The sequence below is a fragment of the Musca vetustissima genome, unplaced genomic scaffold (assembly GCF_032173495.1).
Source record: "Musca vetustissima isolate MV318-11 ecotype Yass unplaced genomic scaffold, APGP_CSIRO_Mvet_v1 utg3485, whole genome shotgun sequence".
NCBI classification, from domain to species: domain Eukaryota; kingdom Metazoa; phylum Arthropoda; class Insecta; order Diptera; family Muscidae; genus Musca; species Musca vetustissima.
Window position 1 is genome coordinate 1 of NW_026889661.1, and position 23,130 is coordinate 23,130.

At 35.1% G+C, this 23,130-nt stretch overlaps 1 protein-coding gene across 1 annotated transcript in view; it reads right to left on the reverse strand.

The window, feature by feature from the left end:
• Positions 1 to 2,544: 2,544 nt before the first annotated feature.
• The window catches only part of LOC133337329 (CUGBP Elav-like family member 2), a 101,019-nt gene continuing 80,433 nt past the window's right edge, over positions 2,545 to 23,130 (reverse strand). The window contains exon 5 of the mRNA XM_061545563.1: positions 2,545 to 2,792. Within this exon, the coding sequence (XP_061401547.1) occupies positions 2,545 to 2,792 (248 nt within the window). The remainder of the gene's footprint in view (positions 2,793 to 23,130) is intronic.

Sequence of the window (23,130 nt, forward strand, 5' to 3'; positions counted from 1 at the left end):
CGCATTAAAATGGACTATGGTCTTAATTCGTCATATATTCCAGATCTGCAATTCGGATTTAAAAGTGGCCATTCTACGACCGATGCTTTACTTAAATTTGAAAATGATATAATATGTAATCTACGAGAACGAAAATGTACAGTAGCTATTTCACTTGACGTAGAAAAGGCATTTGACCGTGCATCCCACTTAGGAATTTTATATAAAATGATACAACTTAATTTTGACCCATTTGTTATAAAATTGTTTTATAGTTTTTTCTCAAATAGGAAATTTTGTGTTCAGTTTTAGCAACTAGTATCTGAGCTCGTGGATATTGGATGTGGTGTTCCTCAAGGTTCCATTTTGTCACCCCATTTATATAGTATATTCATGTACGATTTTCCACATCATTATGGATATTCTTGTGGTATCCTTTATGCAGACGATTCATTGCTATATGCACACGATGAATCGCCAAGTACGGCATTATGTAAAGTAAAAAATCACTTGGAGAAAGTTGCACAGTACTATACAAAATGGGGTATAAAAATTAATGCATCTAAAACTGAAGCTATTTGTATTAGAAATGCTTCAGGGAAATGCAAAAAATGGGTAGTCCCTGAAAGTAAAAATTTAAAGTTAACATTCAATGGTACTGACATTCCTATAGGCAACTCATTTAAATATTTAGGTATCACATTTAATAACCTTATGAAATTTAATAAACACGCCAGACAGGTTTTAGGAAAAGCATATCGCCTTCTTGGGTCTTTTTCAAAAATTTTGGCCAATAAGGACCTGCCATCAAGCACTAAATTACTTTTGTATAAAACTTCGATTAGACCCGTATTTCTTTATGCGTTCCCAATATGGTTCAGTATATCCCCTGTTCTAATTACCGAAATGGAAATTTTGGAAAGAAAAATTTTAAGACACTGTATTGGGAAATACTATGAATCAAGCTGCAAGCGTTTTTCCAATAGGGTAATATATGGCGAGTCCAAAATTACTCCTGTTGGTTTATACGTTTGTGATTTGATTTCAAAATTTGTTCAACGCGTAAACGGTCATGAAAGTAGCTATATATCATGTATTTATAACAACCAGAGACCATACAGTTGGTCAAATATCAACTATTTATCTCCAATTGGATATATAAATGAAGTCCCACCTAGTTTCGACATAAACACAAACATTCGATATTCTTTTTATGAAAAAGCGATATTCGGTACACATAGAGGGTGATGTGTATGCTGGTTGGTTTTTATTTTATTTTTTTTTTATATTATTTATTTTTTCTTTGTTCTCTTCTGTTGTTTTTTTGTTTTTATTTAATTTTTAAGTCTAATTGAGATTTTAACTCTCAAAATTACGGTATTCTCGGGAGCAAGGAATTATTCTACATTATTATTGTAATATAATTATTTTTTCTCTTTTCTCACATGTTTAAGCATGGTGCTGTACACACTATATTGTAAATTTTGATAACACATTATAATCTTAAGTTTGGCTTTCTTTTATTAAAACTCTTCTGAATTATAACGTTTTTAAAAAAGGCTCAATAAATTAAACCTTAAACCTTAAACCTTGCTATAAACGTTGGCCCTACAGTTCTTTACCATATCCCTAGCCCTCCTTCTACACAATTTATATCCTCCAGATTGTGCCATTAACCTCGACTATGTAGACTCCTTGGTTCCGACTATGTAGACTCCTTGGCTAAAGCCCGGTCCCTTAGATTGTCGTCTTTAACGATTTTCTAGCATTTCAATTCATCAACATAGACTTCCATCCTCCAATTCGTATAAAGTCCCTGAAACTTTAGCTCCTCTACATATATTCTTTCGCCTTACAGTTATCTATAAAGGTAATTATGCTCGGGTCTCTAGACTCCCAGCCTCTCCTGCTCATCTGTAATAGTTTGATGAAATTCCAGCTCTTCATGTCTTCTACCTTTTGCGGGAACATCCCTTCCTTGATTTTTGCTTTATTAAATACCGTTTTCTTTCGATTGTCTTAAAAGAATTTGTAGCTTAATATGACGTATATCAAAATTCCTCATCCATCATATCATCACTCTAAAGCAACATCGAACATCTACTTCATCTACGAAAACTTCGTGAGCCTTAAGTTCTGCAATTGTAGAAAACACACAACAACTATTTACTTCATTGTAGAAAATATCAGTGTTATGTCTCCCATATATCAAAATTTAAAAATTGTGATCTCTATCGGGATTTCTACAGACAGACATGTCTCAAGTGTATATTTCGAGGATTGGAATTACCAAAATATTGGCGTTGGTATATTCTTTCCAGAAAATAGTAGTTCGATATCAGAAAGAACAATTTGATGTTGTATGCAATATTCCAGGTGTGTTATGAGACTGGGGCATACTTGCTTTTGTACATTATTTAAAAACTAATAAATACAACCAACTGGTGTAAAATCAAATGTTAGCAACTGTTAGGTTGTCGGATCAAAAGTACTGTTGTCATAGGCCAATAAATTTGTTTTAATTATAAATTTTAAATAATTTCAACACTTCACAAATTGATTGACCTAAATTTCATGCCGTGTTAGTATTGTTAGATTAATCAATTTAGAAAAAAAAAATGTGAAAATTACTACTTTTATCGCAGATATCGCCGAATGTTTCGTAGCGTATGTCACAAAGGCACACCCTTTACTTTGACCGTTTTGATCACGCAACACCGTGCACTCTTCAATGGCTCCGTGTACTTCAAATAGTTTTCGAACGTCGTTTTCGTTCAGTTTCTTATTTAGCATACCAATGAACAGTTTACGTTCTGAAACGAGTGAGAGAGATAAGAAAAACAAATAAACAATTAATTAATGTTGTAAATACAATAATTTTTATTTAATGTTTTAAATATACAATATTATCATCTAAATATAAATGTAAACGTAAGCTTTGTCAAGATCAACAGACATAAACCAATATTTCAATGAGGGTTTTTTGTTTTTGGAAATTCAAGTCATGCTTGAAGATTTTAAACTTGACTTTGTACTTGATGATGCAGTTGTCTGACAAAAATAAAGTACAGGGGTTTATAAATACATTCTTTTGTATATTATTTTTGGTTTGAACTTAAAATTTTAAGACATAAAATTAGTATTTAAATTTCGAATGATGAAGACTTTAAATGCGCATTTATACATTTAAATGTTACCAACAAAACCTTGTCATATAAATACCACTGTGCACTGTACACCTTAGATGAGTTCTTGGTTTAATCGCAATATGAGCAGCAATGTCAAGTTGTTGGGTAGTTGTATATATAAATATTATTATTATTCATAAAAAAATCATCATCATATTCTCTCTCATTATAATGAAGACCTTCACAATGGCATTAAAATAATGTTTTCTTGTTTTTTGTTCGGTACAAGTTTTATTTTATTGTTCTCATTATAACGTAAGCAAACCAACACACACACCATACATTCTGCCCTCAACCAAATATGGTAAAAACTACAACAAAAACCATATAATAGAAGGCCCTTGTATGTGAGCATAAATATTAACGCTTGACTTATATTTCATATATACAATGCTTCTGTAGTTTTTGTTGTCGTTGTTGTTGTTGTTCGTAAGGTTAAAATTCATTATAATAAAATGTGTAATAATGCACAATAAAAGAAATAAAAGAAATAAAAGAAAATGGGGAAGGGGGAATGAAAATAATGCAAATTTTAGCATGAATTAAGAAAATAAATACGAATACTAGAAAGTAGTATAGGGAGGACTGTCGGATTCACTACAAATGTATGTAGTGGAGAGGGGGCACCTTTTGTTCTTTATCTGCGTAATCCAATTTGGCTAGCTTTTTCAGTTGTCAACAAATTGTTTTGAATTTTTTTTAATTTTCGAAAATTTTTGTATATATTTTTTTTTTAATAAATAAATGCATTTCTGATATGTTCGAATAAAATACATTTGTATTGTAACATAAAGACTGTAAAAAACCAAGCCGTTCAAAAATGTCAAGCCTTGTTCAAAGGTGCCCCCCTGGGGGCAGTTTTGAACACTTTGACTTCCTCCCTTAAAATAGCAATAAAATATTTATGTCAAGCTTAAAGTATGTCATATGTATATTCATTGCAAAGGTTACATACGTACCTATTAGTAAAATTTATAAGAAATCAAAAATTATAAAATAACAATTTTTATGAGGCTTGAAAAAAAGTGTTCAAAGGTGCCCCCCTCTCCCCTAATATTATAAGTGGATGTCGGTCAGGGGTACATCGGCCGCATATAACGATTTCGACCAAATTTTGGTATTAAGAAGGTTTTGGGCGCCTTATCCAACCAAAATGGCAATACATTTTGGGAATTTGGAGGCTGATATACATAAATTTAGGTATATACTTTGACATAGACTTTATACAGTTGCCCGGTGTTATTTATTTCGGTATATATAAGGTTTAATACTTTTTTTGCATATCGGATCAGAGCATAAACAACGTATAAACACGCAATACAATAACACAGTGACTATGTCAATATCCCGACTATTTTAAGAAATAGTGGAGAGTATATTAAAATTCGGAAGAAAATAAAGAAGCATTCCACTCTTAACCTTTAAAAATATTCCCCTGAATGCATTATAAACCAGTGAGCGGAGCAGTATAGTCAGACGGGTCCGACCATAGGATACCCTACACAGCTATCACGGAACTCTAACATTCTGCTGATGTTTATTTCGAGCCTGGGCAATATTTCTGATATTTGCACCGCCTTGCCGATTAGAGATCAACATCACCTTTTCCTTACACTGATATATTTTCCGAATATTACTAATATTCATTCCTTCTAATTACTTGTCCATATTTCCTTCACCGTGGGTTGTGTTTTGATGTTCGGCTTTCAATTGTGGCCTATAGATCGACTCGAAAAAAAACAAAAGATTATGTTTTCGGTCAATTCCATTCCAAAATGATTATGTGATCATCACCGAAAATTATAGGCGTTGTCCTTAGCCATAACGTGAATCTCATGGAAAATTTCAAAGCGGTCAGCACTATAATTCCGCCCTCTAGTGTGGTAATGGGTTACTAAATAATACCTCAGTACGTAAGCATCCGTAAATATTTATGTGTAACTCCCACATCCGAATACATACGCTCATATTATCAATTTAAAGGTCAACCACCGAAAAACCGACAAAAATAAAGTTTTTGGTCCATTTCATTCCCTAAATATTAACCGATCTTTACCAAAAACAATAGGGGTCTTCATTGGCCAGAACCCATCCTACATGCATTACAAACTTTTGGGGCTGTACAAAGCTATAATACCCTGACAACATAGTTGTGTAGGGTATAAAAATAGACGTCCACAAATTCGATACAAATGCAAATGTAAAACTGCAGTTGTCCTGCAGTTTAACCAGAAACTGTAATTTTTCAGGTTAAATTAGATTTCTCTGTGCAAGATGTCATGTAAATCGAACAAAGTTTGCGTATTTAGTGCACACTTTTAAGTAAAACCGGTCGAATAAATGTATGGGCAATATTGCCAATTTTTTAACATAGTTGAAGCTGATGTTCAACCCTTTATAACTCGGGGATTACTTAAGTTTATGAAAACCAGTAAGGAAATTTGTAAAGTCGGACTGGGCCGACTATATGATACCCTTCACCACTTTGGATATATTGTACATATGTATCCTTACAATTGCATGCCAATATTCCCTAGGAAATATGCGGTAGAAATCTTCAAAATACCGAAGAAGGAAAGGAACAGCAACAGTCATTTAGATGACTCTTTAAGACCCTCAATTGACGATAGAAACCCTTCACGACGATATAAGCCCTATTAAGGGACAAGCACTAATATTGAACATTTTCCTGCAAAAGGTTTTTTATTCACCAGAAATCTATTGACTACAGAAGCCCTTTCAAAATCTTCTGTTGATGATAGACGTTCTTTCAAAACCTTCTATTGTCGATGTATCGAAATCTTTTTCATACCCTCCACTACTTGGAGTGCATTCAAAATTCGAAAAATAGAATCAGACCCAATAAGCATAAAAACGTGCTAATATAGAAGGGTACCGTTATATGAGAGCTACCTGGAAATTCGACCAAATTTGTTTTTTTTTGTGGTAGTTAGATTTTCTACGCATTGAGTACCTAAAATTACTGCTGATTATGTTGAATTCCCGTCGCACGCCTCTTTCAACGTGCAACCTGCTAAAAGTGACCCAATTTTTTAATTTTTAGTACGAACATTTTCCATTTTAGTAAGAAACCTTCCCAAAGGCTTAAAAATCCCGATTATTGGGGTTAACGTTATATGGGGGCCACCTGAAATGGTTGACCAATATTGTTACATTTTAGTATGAAGATTTTCCAGTGGCAATCCAAAATACAATCTTACAGGTGATTTTGTTGAAAAACGTGCCCATGAACTTCATAATACCGATATCCCATATTCTCCGATATATACCATTTTCAGCAGGAGGGTATATAAACTCAACGATTTAGTGTCAGTCTTTGTGCTTGTAAAATGCTGAAGGAATCAAGTTGCTTTTGAGAATATTCATAGAATACATTTCTGAGTTTACTTTTGCATGATCGTAAGATACAATTTAGCACGTCTCATTAATTTAGACCAACGACGATTACTATTGAAATTGCTCTATACCAAAAATTCTTTAATGGGGACCCCTAGGTGCTCGTTTTCTTAACCTATATGTTTTCAAATACATATATGCAAAGGCCAGGTCTTCAACGTGTATTAGCTCATCTTCCAGCCATTTGAAAATCGCCGAAATTTGAAATCAAAAATGGACCCCCCATTTTATTTTTTTAATTAATTATTCTTTAAAAATAACACTCCATGTTTGTGCCCTTAAAATATTGTTAAAAATACCACACCTTTTTACGTTATTTGTGTAAATTCTTTAAGAATTCCATGCATTGTTCCGGCTCTTTAAAAAATAATTTTGAACAGTATTCCATATTATTTCTAAATTATTATTTAATGTTCCATGCCTTGGTACTGCCCTTTGTGCAGCTTTTGAATATGCACCACTTGGGGTCTTTGAAAAAATTTGATATGAGTGTTATTGCTTAAAAATCCAACCTATACAAAAATATTTATCAAGCGGTAGGAATGGTCTTTTAAAAAAATCTTCCATGAACATTTATTTCATTATACCCCAACTAATTTCTGTTGGAATTTTTCCGAACAGAAATAATATTTGCCATTCCCTTGTGAGCTGTTAAGCTTAACTAATGCCCTAGAGTTAGTATTATGACCAACTACAAATTTACCGACTGGCTGTTGCTGTTCCTGCAGACTATGACGACGACGATGATGATGAGCCAAAGTGAGAAGAAAAATAAACAACAAAGAAATTCGTATAAAAAATTACTGGCAAAAATGGCAGCCAGGCAACAACAGTTCCCAACGAGAAACAAAAACCCGAAAAAAAACTGCATGTAATGTAAAATTAATGTAATAATAAAATTCGTATTTAGCTTATTTTAAGATTAACACACAAAAAAAGGAATCGGGTTCTGCTGAAAAAAATCTACAGCTTGAGGTTTAATTCAAGCTGCCAACGTTGGAGGGGTTTTTGGATGGATCTTTTGGTCAAGTCAATTCCAGTTAAAATGTGTGTGTGTGTGGATGAAAAAATATGAAATGAGAAAGAATCTGGTGCGCTTCATGGCCAACTACTGCTGCTACTACCACTACAAACACATTAAGGTCATTTGCAGCTCCTTTTTGTTCCATTGCGCTCTTCCGTTTCCTCTGTTTGCGAAAAATTTCACATTGGCAAAAAGTGTTTTGCATTTTTTATTGGTTGTTGGTGGCAGGGGGATTGTGCGGGGGTGTTGAGGGTAAGGATCTTGAAGGCTAGCTTGTGGAGCTGTTGTATAGCAGTTATGAAGTCTAAAATACTTATGCATATTACTCGTACATTTACGGAGCAATTGTTGATTCATTTTTTTTTTGTTCAGCTGTAAAATTTTACTTTAATCACATTTATTATGAGGTGGGGATACAAAGTTTGGGGAAGATTTTGAAACAGTGCAGATTTTGAAACAGTGCAGGTTCATTTTCTTTAACATTTTCAAAAGAAAGGAAACTTTAATATGCGAAGAAAAATCCTGGAAGGGAGCAAGATACCCCTTATCAATAAATGTTGGGGATAGGGCAAAGAATTAAATTTTGCACTGCGGAACTTATGAGCTTCTATTTCATCTTTTCCCACCCATTACTTTCTTTTACACCCTGTGTCCTCCTCCCTATCCTCTTCTTGGTTGGGAAAATTAAAACATGATTGAAGAATATTTTTTTAATGCAGAAATGATGAGGCAAAAAAACCCGGCTAAAGAAACCCATCAAAGAACGCAGTCTTGGCGTGAAGCTGTTATGTACACGTGATGTAACATTCACACCTCCCGCCCCGGCTACTGCAACATATGTCCTCTGTAGATGGTTATACAACTGGCAAACACTATGCCCATTGTTCCCTCCCAGAATTTACACAAAATGGGCAGTTAACGTGAACGCAAAGCGAGAAGCCTCTCCTTCTGTGTGTGTGTGCCCCAGCAAAGTGTTTGTGTGTAAAGAACGTCGAAGCGAGAGAAAAAAAAATCTTCATGAATATTTTATACTTCTTCTTCTACTGCTGCTGCTGCTTAACATAAAATATATTTTTCTTTAAATTTTTAACGTAAATTTGTGCAAAATTATCCTGCATTACTGAATTAAATTTAATAATAAATGCGCGAGTTGCTCTGACAGGCAGCGGAATACACAGAATTGTTGGCATTGTTTTTTTTCAGTGCTGCAGCCATAGAGTATGGCATTTGGATTTCATTTACGATGTTGGAGTAGTACCCTTGGTTTTTTTCATCTTGGAAAAATCCATTTTGGTTTTTTGTAAATCCGTTGTTTGCCTCTAGAAACGGTTGGTTGCACAACATACCCTTACACTACTCGCACGTTAACTTGTACAGCATTGAGGGAAAACAAAGGGGCGATTCGAATGTTTTGCGTCATTCATTATAAAAAATATGAGGTAGATTTCTTTTAATTAAATAAATCTGTTTTAAACATTTTATAAAACATAATGAAATTTAAATTTTCGATAATATGAGGAACGTTACAATATGGAGGGACCAAATATTAAGGCAATATGTTTTCAAATATACCTTTTAATTAAGAATAAGGGATTGTTTTTTTTGTTTTTTTTTTATTAAAACCTATGTCGAAATCTTGTAAATTTGGTTTTAACAATAATTGAATTATTAAAAAAATATCCTGTTTTTAACGTGTTTTGTATATCCTCAGCCTAATGGCCAGTGGGAGTATGTACCTATTTGTCCGTCAAAAATGTGCCTCATCGAAATATTGGTTTTAGGCCCCATATTTCTTTGCACCAAATCTATTTCAGACAAATTGTAGTCTTTTTACAAATATCCGTCTGTCTGTCTGAACGGCTGGTTCGTACGATAACTCTCGAAGGGAGTAACCGATTTCATCCAAACTTTGCACATCGTAATACCACTCCTTGGTACCTCTGCCAAAATGGCCAAAACTATGCAAAAAATTAATTTTATAATATCGTTCGCATGATCCGATTTTAGCCAAACTTTGTACGACTTTTGAATCTTGTATTTTTATGAAAGCCTAAATCCAATATCTGGCGAATGGAATGTCCAATTTTATTCAAACTTCGCACAACCTATTATCTGTACCAAGCCTAGGTCAAGTTCGAAGTTGGGTCTCGCCTGTCCTTTCCTCTGGTACCTTCCCCAAAAGGGTCAATTTTATATAATCTTTTTGATCAATATAAAATCCGAAACCTCTTTGATAAAAAACATACACCTTTTTTAAAACGATTAATAAAACCTGTGTATAACTTCGAAGACCTCCGCATACCATAGGCTAAGGGTATATATTTGGCGGCAACACAGACTGATACCTTATATACCCTTCACCACACTGTGGTACAGGGTATCATGTCTTTGTGCATATGTTTGTAACAGGCAAAAGAAAACGAGATAGACCCATGGTTCCTTTTAAGAATATGCATAGAATCACTTTCTGAGTCGATTTACGCATGTCCGTCGATGTTAAATTGTAAACAAAGTACAGATCGCAGTTATTATCCGAATTGGATGAAATTTGGCACAGCTCATCTATTTGGCCCAAGGACGAACCCTTAACTGAATTAAGTCTAGAATTATGTGTGCAAAGTATCGTGAAAATCGGCCCAGATTTAGATATAGCTCCCATATATATTATCGTCCGATTTTATGTAAATGGTGCAGCAATGTCCCTATATATCATTCGATGTGCACGAAATTTGGCATAGCGTACTGAATGGAGTCTAGAATGATGTGTGCAAAGTTTCGTGAAAATCGGTTCAGATTTAGCTATAGCGCCCATATATAGTTTCGTCCGATTTTCAGCAAATGGTGCACCAATATCATTCGAATTGCACGAAATGTGGCATAGATTGTCATGAATTGAGTCTAGAATCATTCTAGAATTTATTCTAGAATGATGTTTCGGGAAAATCGGTACAGATTTCAGATATGGGTCCAACATACATATAAATATGTATTCGTCCGATTTTACATAAATGTTGCACCAAACTTCTAATGTTTGTTCGATTAACACGAAATTTTTCACAATATTTCAAATGGAGACTTGAATGTTATTGCGTATCGTTTAAATTGGTGCAGATGCAGCTATAGCTTTCATATATATGTCGAACGGGTGTCTGATTGAAATTAAATTTTTAACAGTGCGGCGTACTGAATAGTGTGTATCAATTTTGCTGTAAATCGTTTTCCATAAATTTGTCATATGGTACGCAGACTACTCTAAATCTGCCCGAATGAAATTAAATTTATCATAGGTTGCCGAAGGAACATGAGCACGTTCCTTCGAGTAGCAGTGACATGCAATTGTGAGGATACATATGTACAACATACCGAAAATGGTGAAGGGTATCATATAGTCGGCCCACTCCGACTTTACTACTTTCCTTACTGGTTTTTTACTGTTTTTTTTATCTTATATGAATTGATAGAGTTTCCGATTAGTTCCAAACTTTATATTTTTTGAAGAAAAAAGAAAAAAAACGTAAGCAAATCGAGATGTACAGGAATCAGAATGAAGTCCAGGGAGTTTTACCAACGAGTAAAACACCAAACCAACGGTTTTGGTGCCGCACTATAAGGAAGAAAGCCTGGTGGCTAATATTGACAACGTGTTTATGATCTGGAAGTAGCATTTTGCAAAGCTTCGTATCAAATAGTAACGGTGAAGAAGATACCCCAGAAATGATGGTATAGAATAGCAATTAGTCGGCTGAAGAATAATAAAGCAGCAGATGCCGATGATCAGAAGCATACATCAACTGATTAGTAAAATTAGTCTAGAGGAATGCATGCCTAATAAATGGAACCTCGGTATCCCATGCCCCGTGCACAAAAAATGAGACAATACGATATGTGCCAACTATAGAGGAATTCGTCTCCTTACCATCGCATATAAAGTGCTATTTAGCGTACTATGTGAACGACTGAAGCCAATGGTCAGTGATATGATTGAATCTTATCAATGCGTCTCCAGACCACTATAGACCAGATTTTCACACTGCACCAAATCCTGAAAAAGACCCACAAAAGTACATCGACCTATTCGTCGACTACAAAGCCGCATTCAACAGCCAAATCCGCTCAGAGATGTTTAATGCCATGTCTGTGTTCAGCGAAATTAATACGGTTATGCGAAATTAATAGGTTATGCAGGATAACTTTAACTGACACAAGGTAAGCAGTTAAAGTCGGAATGGACCTATCGGAGAACTTTAATATCGAACGAGGGTTCAGACAAGGTGACAGTTTGTCGAGTGACCTGTTTTAATATCCTGCTGGAAAGGGTCATACGAGAGGCAAAGTTTACAAGAAATGACACTCTGTACACCAAACAACACATGTTTCTCCGCTACAATGACATCGAACATTGCGAGCGGCAACAGTCACCTTTGAACGAATTGAAAAGGATTCTGCCGAAGAGGATTTGACACTAAATGGCGAGAAGACCAAGCTGATAGTATCAACGCGCAAGACGTCCAGTAGGCACGAACCAACTGTGGAACTTGGGAACTACACCTTCGATTTTATATACCGCCATAAACTAAACTAAATAAAACTAATAACATTAGCTTTGAAATTGGGAGAAATATTGTGATGGCCAACAGATGCTACAATGGTCTATGTAAGCAGTTTAGGACCAAGGCCATCTCTGGCCAGACTAAATTCACACTTTACAAGACGCTGATACTACCCGTTCTGTTGTATGGATCTGAAACATGGGTACATGCGCAAGCAGGCCTTGGGGTGTTTGAAAGAAAAATTCTGCGAAAAATCTACAGGCCGATCTGCGTCGAAGGTGAACATCGGCGTCGAATGAACCACGAACTTTACAATTTAAACGCGGACATGTACATAGTCTGTCGTATTGATGGTATCAACGCGCAAGACTTCCAGTAGACTCGAACCAACTATGGAACTTGAGAACTACAGCTTCAAGGTAGTCAAAGATTTTATGTACCTTGGTACCGCCATAAATACAACTAATGACTTCAGTTTTGAAATTCGGAGAAGAATAGTGTTGGCCAACAGATGATACTATGGTCTACGTAAGCCACCACAAGGCCACCTCCCGCCAGACCAAACTCACACTTTACAAGACGCTGATGCTACCTGTTCTGAAGCATGGGTACTTGCGCGAGCAGATGAGGCAGCTCTTGGGGTGTTTAAAATAAAAATACTCCGAAAGATCTACGGGTCGATCTTCGTCGGCAGTGAAAATCGGCGTCGAATGAACCATGAGCTGGCCTATATATCCGCGGACATCGACGTAGTGAGACGTATCGAGCTGGTTAGGACAATTTGTGTAAATGAATGAAGATGCCCCAGCTCAAAAGACATACAAAGGCGAGCCAAATGATGGTTAAGGCAGAAGGAGAAGACCCCGTTTTCGATGGAAAGATCTAGTGGAAAACAACATTTCGGAACATGGTCGTTCAAATTGGAAGATCTGTTCAGAAGATCGACGCGTCTTTATGTCTTTGTACATATGTTTGTAACATGCAAAAGGAAACGAGATATACACATAGTTCCTCATGAGAATATGCATAGAATCACTTTTCAAGTCGATTTATCCATGTCCGTCTGTTCGCCCTTCCGTCCGTCCATGTGTTTTTGTTAACAAAGTACAAGTCGCATTTGTGATCCGATTTGGATGAAATTTGGCACAGTTCACTTATTTGACCCAAGGGCGAACCCTATTGAAATTGGGAAAAATCGGTTCAGATTTAGATATAGCTCCCATATATATATTCGTCCGATTTTAGGTAAATTGTGCACCAAAGTGTCTATATATGCTTCGATTTGCACGAAATTTTGCACAGCGTACTGAATTAAGTCTAGAAAGATGTGTGTTAAATCGGTTCAGATTTAGATATAGCTCCCATATACAATTTTAGGTAAATAGTGCACCAAAGTGCCTATATATCCTTCGATTTCCAAGAAATTTGACATAGCATTCTGAATTAAGACTAGAAAGATGTGTGTTATATTTCGCTAAAATCGGTTCATATTTAAATATAGCTCCCATATATATTTTTATCCGATTTTATGTACATGGTGCACCACGTTCTGAATTATGTCTAAAAGGATGTGTTTTAAATTTCGTGAAAATCGGTTCAGATTTAGATATAGCTCCCATATATATTTTCGTCCGATTTTATGTACAGTGTGCCCTATATATCCATCGATTTGCACGAAATTTGGCATTGCGTTCTGAATTATGTCTAAAAGGATGTGCTTTAAATTTCGTGAAAATCGGTTCAGATTATGTAAATAGTGCACCAAAGTGTCCATATATATCCTTCGATTTCCACGAAATTTGGCATAGCATTCTGAATTAAGACTAGAACGATGTGTGTTATATTTCGTTGAAATCGGTTCAGATTTAAATATAGCTCCCATATATATTTTTGTCCGATTTTAGGTAAATAGTGTACAAAAGTGCCTATATATCCTTCTATTTGCCCGAAATTTGTCATAGCGTACTGACTTAAGGTTAGAAAGATGTGTGTTAAATTTCGTAAAAATCGGTTCAGATTTAGATATAGCTCCCATATATTATATATTTTCATCCGATTTTAGGTAAATAGTGCACCAAAGTGCCCATATATATCCTTCGATTTCCACGAATTTGGCATACTTTTACAAATCATTTTAACAAAGTCATGCGTCCTTGTTCTTGAAAAAAAGGTTTCAATTATTTAATATGTTGTTCAATATTTCTTTAACACATCTTTTTTGGTCGAACTAATAAAAATAATTGTTTCTAAACAATAACAATTTTGCCGCCCTTCCTTCGTCCTAACAAAATTTGTGAAACGATTTCGTTGTTGCCAAAGTAACAACATTTTGGCATTTTTCAATTTAGTAAATTAAATTTAACAGTAAAATACCAAAATTCCTGTCAAATATAATCAAGAAGAAAAGTTTATATGGTGCATTCAGAAACTTAACATGAATTTCAAGTCTTGGATTTTGGGTGAATGTTTCTGTTGTTGCTGCTGCCGCTTCTTCTTCTTCTCCGTGCTCATTGAGGAAACTTACACTTGTTAGTTTACTACTTTGTGTTCCACTTCAAAAGCAATGTCATCATCATCGTCGGCGTCCCGCCTACACTACTTAATGGTATGGCATGACGGTATGACGTCGTCGTCGTATGGCATAGATTTTTATTCAAGGCAGTTGTACAATTACATTAAAAGTTTGGGATTTTTAGTTTTTGTTGCTGTTGTTTAAAAGAATTTTCATGGGTCGATATGTGCAACAAACAAACGAACGAAGCTATGGTGGAAATGCACCACAGATCCAACCATATGGGATTGTATAATACTTGACAACAACAAAGTTGAGGTTGCTTTGTGTATTGGATGTGGTGTACAAGGGTGTGGGGGAAGATGGGGTGTACGGTTCGTTGGTATTCATTGCAATACTGTTGGAAACGCGATTTCAATTTTGAATCGAAATCGAAACAAAACGCCGGGGAGGGGTAGGGATATTGGCTACAAAACAATTTCTTGCTTGGAATTTCTAACATCCTACACACAATACCAGTGAGTGCTGCTTCCTTTTTGGTATTGGCAATTGCTGTTATTGCCATAAAAATACCATCAATACACATGTCGACGGCAGGCATTTTTACAATCATGTCACACATACTAACACACACTCACTAACATGAAGTCATATTTTGTTGTACTATACGACAATGTGTGAACATGTTCGCCATTTTGGGAGGGGATACAACAGGCTTAGAACAGTAAAATATCTGCTCGAATCTCGCTTTAAAAAAAAATTGTCAGTTAAGGCAAGATCGTAAGGTCCCGGAAAAGTTTCATCAAAACACGGCTAAAGAGTTTAAATATTTCTTATATCATTGATATTCCTCAATTCATCCCCTCTCGCCCCATTGGAGAAAAATTGACTTTCCAATTCTCCCCAAACACCAATCAAAACCCTAACCCTAAACACCAAAATCCATGTAAAATGCAACCATTTGACATTCGGGCTATGCTGAATAACATCGATTCAGAATATTTTGCCTTGCCATTCATTGTGGCAAAAAATATTTGCCTGTAAAATAGTTATGTATGTCACAAATATGCATGGTTGCACCCGTCGGTTGCATTTAACAATTTTCAATAAAAGTTTCCATGTTAGCTGGTATGCTTGTGCTTGTACATACATTTTTTGGTTGGCTGTATTGTTAGTTGGTGTGATTGTTGTTGTCGATACATATTCTAGTGGTGATCAACATACATATGTATGTGAATACATACATAACTACAATAAAGGCTAACTTGCAGACATGCAACACCAAACAGCGACAATGAATAGAAAAAAACACCGATGTTGAATAAAATGTTTAGAGCTGTCCCGCAAAAGAAGGCAGAAGGTTGGAAGGTTGGCTGCTGGAAATAATATTAAATATTTAAGACAGTACAAAGGGGCCAAGGTTTAGAAAGGACCTTAAATCTATTTGGAAGTCGCCTACATTTTCTCTATATGAAAAAAATTCTAGAAGGTCTCGATAGGATATTCAGAAGATATTCAACAAGCGGAATATTCTTCATAATCTACAGAATATTTCAAAAAGGATAGAAGTAATGTGGAAATGTCTCATGGGTCATATCTATAAATATCGCTTTTAACTTGTCTATTCGCACCAATAAAGATCTTTTCAAGACTTTGAATAAAATGTTTAAAACTGTCCCGCAAACGAAAGCAGAAGGTTGGGTTATTCTTTAAAAAATACTGCTGGAAATAATGTTAAATATTTAAGACCGTACAAAAGGGTCATGGTTTAGAAAGGACCTTAAATCTATTTGGAAGTCGCCTACATTTTCTCTATATGATATTTAGAAAGTATTCAACAAGCGGAATATTCTTCATAATCTACAGTATATTTCAAAAAGTATTGAAGTAATTTAGGAATGTCTCATAGATCATGTCTATAAATATCACTTTTTTTTTAACTTGTCTATTCGCAACCAATGTAGATCCTTTCAGACCTTCAATGATGGCAAAATATTCCAAGGTGTACATAAGAATTCCGGAGGGTATCCAACGGTATATAGACAGAACCTTTCAGGATAGTATTTTATCATTCCATGATTGAGATTCTATCATTTTCTATAATGGCCAATGAAAGCATTTACAGGTTGCCCTATACAGGGAAGACTCTGATCAAACCAGTAAAGGAAGTAGTAAAGTCGGACAGGGCCGACTATATGGTACCCTTCACAACTTTGGGTATATTGTAAATATATGTCCTCACAATTGCATGTCTATGTTCCCTCTTTCTCCATCCTATCCTAACTTTAATTTCATTCGAGCAGATTTAGAGTCGACTGCGTAACATGGGGAAAATTTATGGAAAACGATTTAAAATTGATACACGCTATTCGGAACGCCGCGTTGTTAAAAATATAATTTATATGTAGGAGCTATATCTAAATCTGAACCGGCACACGTAATTCTGGGCTTAATTCAGTAGCCTGTGCAAAATTTCATGCAAATCGAAAGGTGTATAGGGACTTTGGTGCACCATTTACATAAAATCGGACGAAACTATATACGTGAGCTGTATCTAAATCTGAACCGATTTTCACGAAACTTAGCACACATCATTCTAGACCTAATTCATTATGCTGTACCAAATTTCATGCAAATCGAACGATATTAAGGGTCTTTGGTACACCATCTACATTAAATCGGACGAAAATATATATGGGAGCTATATCTAACTCTGAACCGACTTTCACGAAACTTAGCACACATCATTCTAGACCTAATTCATTACGCTGTACCAAATTTCGTGCAAATCAAAAGATATTAAGGGACTTTGGTACACCATTTACCTTAAATCGGACGAAAATATATATGGGAGCTATATCTAAATCTGAACCGATTTTCAGGAAACTTGAGACACATCATTCTATACCTAATTCATTACGCTGTGCCAAATTTCGTGCAAATCGCATGATATTAAGGGACTTTGGTACACCATTTACATTAAATCGGACGAAATTATATATGGGAGCTATATCTAAATCTGAACCGATTTTTCTCAATTTCAATAAGGTTCGTCCTTGGGCCAAATAAATGAGCTTTGCCAAATTTCATCCATATCGGATGATAAATGCGACCTGTACTTTGTTTACAATTTAATATCAACAGACGGACGGACATGCATAAATCGACTCAGAAAGTGATTCTATGCATATTCTCAAAGGAACCATGGGTCTATCTCGTTTCCTTTTGCCTGTTACAAACAAATGCACAAAGGCATAATACGACAGTGTGGTGACGGGTATAATTATGGAAGGACCTGTAGGCAAAAGGCGTGAATTTTTATAGAATAATTTTCCAAGGACCTGTATTTCAATAAGAGTGAATTTTTTAAAGACGAATTATATAAGGACCTGTAGTCAAAAAGCGTGTATTTTTAGAGTCATTGAAGGACCTGTAGGCTAAAATAATAATTTCCCAGGACATGTACTCCAATAAGCGTGGATTATTCAGAGAAGGGGTTTTCAATGACCTGTACTCCAATAGGCGTGGATTTTTAAAAATATATATTTTGCAAGGACCTGTAGCCTAATAGGCGTCGATTATTCAGAGATTTTTTCAAGGACCTGTCGCCTAATTAGTGTGAAATATTTAGAGTAGATTTTTTAAGGACTAGTAGACCAATAAGCGTGGATTATTCAGAGAAGATTTTTTTTTGGCCCTGTAGGTCAATAAGCGTAGATTGTTTAGAGAAGATTTTTAAGATGGATTATTAAAATAAGATTCTTTATGGAACTGTAGGCCAATAAGCGTGGATTATTTAGAGAAGATTTTTTAAGGACCTGTGGGCCAATAAACGTGGATTATTTGATTTAAAAAAAAAATGTCTTAGGACCTGTAGGCCAACAAGCGTGAATTATTTAGAGAAGATTTTTTAAGGACCTGTAAGCCAATAAGCGTGGATTATTTAGTTAAGATTTTTAAGGACCTGTAGGCCAATAAGCATGGATTGTTAAGAAAAGACTTCATAAGGACCTGTAATCCAACAAGTGTGGAGTATTAAGAGAAAACTTTTTAAGGGCCTGTAGGCCAATAAGCGTGGATTATTTAGAGACGATTTTTTTAACTTTTCCAAAAGAAGTGGCTGTAATTTGGCAAATATTTCTTGTAATTTGGTGATAAATATTTTTTCAGTAAGTTTTCGACATAGGTCAATTTTTTGACATAGGGTTTTGAAAACATCTATGCAGAACATTGTCGATATTTTTCGACATTTTTTGATTTTTGATTTGAGTCACATTTTCTTACCGAAGTAGGTGGTACTTTATATAGGACCATGAATCAGCAAAGCCCCCATATATATATATATGTCATGCTCTATTCTTGGTACTTCGAAGATCGTGGCCGCAATTTTCCACAGAGGTGACTTTAATGTGACATTCCGTAATATTGGAGGGTGAGCAATATCTGAATATCTATCAATCGTGGATTATAGAACAATTTCCATGTAAGCCCATGGTACTGGAATGTCAAATTACAGCCGAAAAATGGGGACAAATGAGATATACTATCAAAGCTTGGACCTAACTTGATTTGCAGGATCTCGTAGAGTTTGTTTTGAAAAATCCGAGTCAATATTATAGAATTGAAAAAAAAAATAAAATTAAAATTTAAAAACCATGCATTTTATTGGTCCTATAAAAACCACGCCTTTTATTGGTCCTTTATAACCCAATTTTTAAAACACCAACTCCTTGAAAATTATTTTTTTTAAAGTCCTCGTCTTGTATTGCTCCTCTGGAAATTATTCGTTAAAAGTCCGCTCCTTGTGTTGGTCCTTGAAAACTCATTATTTATCTTCGAAAAAATATTCACAATGAAAGACCTATGATCATCCTTGCAGAAATATTATTTAACAAATCCACGCCTTGTGTCATATCCAGAATATTCGTTATGCATTATTTAAGTCCTTTTTCCTTAAAAAATTAAAAACGCCAAGCCCTCTAAAAATATTTGGTATTTTTCAACAAAAGAATTCAATCCTTATTTTGGTTCTTTCCAATTCTTAAAGAAATCAATCATCAATTCTAATAAATCAGACCAGGTCCATGAAAAATTATTTAGAATATACAAAATATGCCTTTAAACAAATCCAAGGATTTTTAAAATATATTCATAAACCTATCAGCATTTGTATTAGATATTTGAAAAATATTCTTTATAAAATTATTGCTTTAATTTGTTTTAAATTCCTTGATTTATTTAATTTCCACCAAAACTATGACATTTACACATAACTATCTAATTCATTAAAAAACTAGACCAACGAATTATTTGCTCACTCGTTTACCACAAATAAAGAAAATGCATTTTCATTTCGAACCAAGGTTTCATAAAAGCAATTTGCAAATTTTCACTGAGTAGATATTTACTAATGCGCTATGACAAAATTTCTAGTTCGTCATAAAAGTTTATGATAATGACATGAATCAATTATAAATCAAAGCATTTTATGTGACATACACTCACACACAAACACATGCAAGCAGTTCCATGGCCGCCCATAAGCTTTGAAATCAAATGAAGGCACCCAACACGACCAACCAGTGAGCCAAAAATTCCAAATTCCACTTATAGAAATTGGAAAACTGTTTGCTTTTACCACAAATCCTTTATTTTTATGTGGCCATAATTCTTCTTATTGCAAACACACACGCGCACACACACATACATATATTACTCGATGGTATTGGTGTACCGAACATATGTAGTACATTTGTCTACTTATCGCAACTGAACTGAATATTCAGCAAACGTTGCAGAATTTTGATTAGATTGCAATGCAATGGAAAAAATCCGAATATGAAAAAAAAAATCCAAAACTCATTGAGAACTTTTCAAAAGCGATTCCGCTGTGCTGGCATGCCGCACAACACAACGATCACCACACCACCAGCACAATTATTATTATGCCAAAGGGTAGCATAGTGTTATTGGGACCTATGTCGAGGTTGTCGGGTGCAGTACAATAAAATAATTCTAATAATGACATATCAACGAGACGGAGTGAAAAAAGAAGTGGTGCAGACATTTTTTTCAACACCCATTTATCTATCAGTCAGTTGCATCGGTGTCTAACATGCAGGCAGTCATCAAGTATAACATAATGGAATAAAATTGCATGTCTGAATTTAATTCGTGATATGAATGAATTTTTTCTATAGAAAAAACTGGGGACCAGAGGTCGTGACGATTTTTTTTTCTATAGAAAAAACTAGGGTCCAGAGCTCCTGACGATTTTTTTTTTATAGAAAAAAACTAGGGACCAGAGGTCCTGACGAATTTTTTTCTATAGAAAAACCTTGGGACCAGAGATTCTGACGAATTTTTTTCTATAGAAAAACCTTGGGACCAGAGATCCTGACGAATTTTTTTTCTATAGAAAAACCTTGGGACCAGAGGTCCTGACGAATTTTTTTCTATAGAAAAACCTTGGGACCAGAGGTCCTGACGAATTTTTTCTATAGAAAAACCTTGGGACCCGAGGTCCTGACGAATTTTTTTCTATAGAAAACCCTTGGGAACAGAGGTCCTGACGAATTTTTTTCTATAGAAAAACCTTGGGACCAGATGTCCTGACGAATTTTTTTCTATAGAAAAACCTTGGGACCAGAGGTCCTGACGAATTTTTTTCTATAGAAAAACCTTGGGACCAGAGGTCCTGACGAATTTTTTTCTATAGAAAAACCTTGGGACCAGAGGTCCTGACGAATTTTTTTCTATAGAAAAACCTTGGGACCAGAGGTCCTGACGAATTTTTTTCTATAGAAAAACCTTGGGACCAGAGATCCTGACGAATTTTTTTTCTATAGAAAAACCTTGGGACCAGAGGGCCTGACGAATTTTTTTCTATAGAAAAACCTTGGGACCAGAGGGCCTGACGAATTTTTTTCTATAGAAAACCCTTGGGACCAGAGGTCCTGACGAATTTTTTTCTATAGAAAAACCTTGGGACCAGAGGTCCTGACGAATTTTTTTCTATAGAAAAACCTTGGGACCAGAGGTCCTGACGAATTTTTTTCTATAGAAAAACCTTGGGACCAGAGGTCCTGACGAATTTTTTTCTATAGAAAAAAACTGAGGACCAGAGGTCCTGACGAATATTTTTCTATAGAAAAAAACTGAGGACCAGAGGTCCTGACGAATTTTTTTCTATAGAAAAAAACTGAGGACCAGAGGTCCTGACGAATTTTTTTCTATAGAAAAAAACTGAGGACCAGAGGTCCTGACAAATTTTTTTCTATAGAAAAAAACTGAGGACCAGAGGTCCTGACGAATTTTTTTCTATAGAAAAAAACTGAGGACCAGAGGTCCTGACGAATTTTTTTCTATAGAAAAAAACTGGGGAGCAGAGGTCCTGACGAATTTTTTTCTATAGAAAAAAAACTGGGGAGCAGAGGTCCTGACGAATTTTTTTCTATAGAAAAAAAACTGGGGAGCAGAGGTCCTGACGAATTTTTTTCTATAGAAAAAAACTGAGGACCAGAGGTCCTGACGAATTTTTTTCTGTAGAAAAAAAACTGAGGACCAGAGGTCCTGACGAATTTTTTTCTATAGAAAAACCTTGTGACGAATTTTTTTGTATAGAAAAACATAGGGACCAGAGGTCCTGACGAATTTTTTTCTATAGAAAAAAATAGGGGCCAGAGGTCCTGACGAATTTTTTTCTATAGAAAAAAATAGGGGCCAGAGGTCCTGACGAATTTTTTTCTATAGAAAAAAATAGGGACCAGAGGTCCTGACGAATTTTTTTCTATAGAAAAAAATAGGGACCAGAGGTCCTGACGAATTTTTTTCTATAGAAAAAAATAGGGACCAGAGGTCCTGACGAATTTTTTTGTATAGAAATAAAATAGGGACCAGAGGTGTGACGAATTTTTTTCAATAGAAAAACTTGTCCTGACTATTTTTCCCTAAAATAAAATAATTTCCTTAAAACAATTTAATTTTGAAAATTTTACAGCCCTACCTTGACCAGATTTACAGTACCGTTGTGTCATTTATTTTCATTTAATCCAACTCTTTATCAATCTGAATAGAGTGTTCGGGGAAATGTGTGCCAGGAGACATTGTCTATTTGTTTTATTTTTATTTTCTTTTTTTATCAATTTAAAGACAGCAATTAAGTTTGAATTAAAAAATCATTTATTTTATTTGACCTCAAATACTAGGTTTGACCAAGTCCTCCCTCCACACACACATGCAAAAAAAAACAAAAGCCTACAAATACTCTCTCTTAAAATACCCAATAGACGAGAGCGTTTTTTTTTCCTTCCCATTACATGAAGTGATGGTGTTTCGTTATGTTAACCGATTAAATCCAGTTATAAACAACAAGAGACTGGCCTACTTGACCAAAAAGGACATCATGTCCTGCAGGGTGTTTGCTCGAGGCAATAATTGCCAGTGCAGCAAACTATTAGC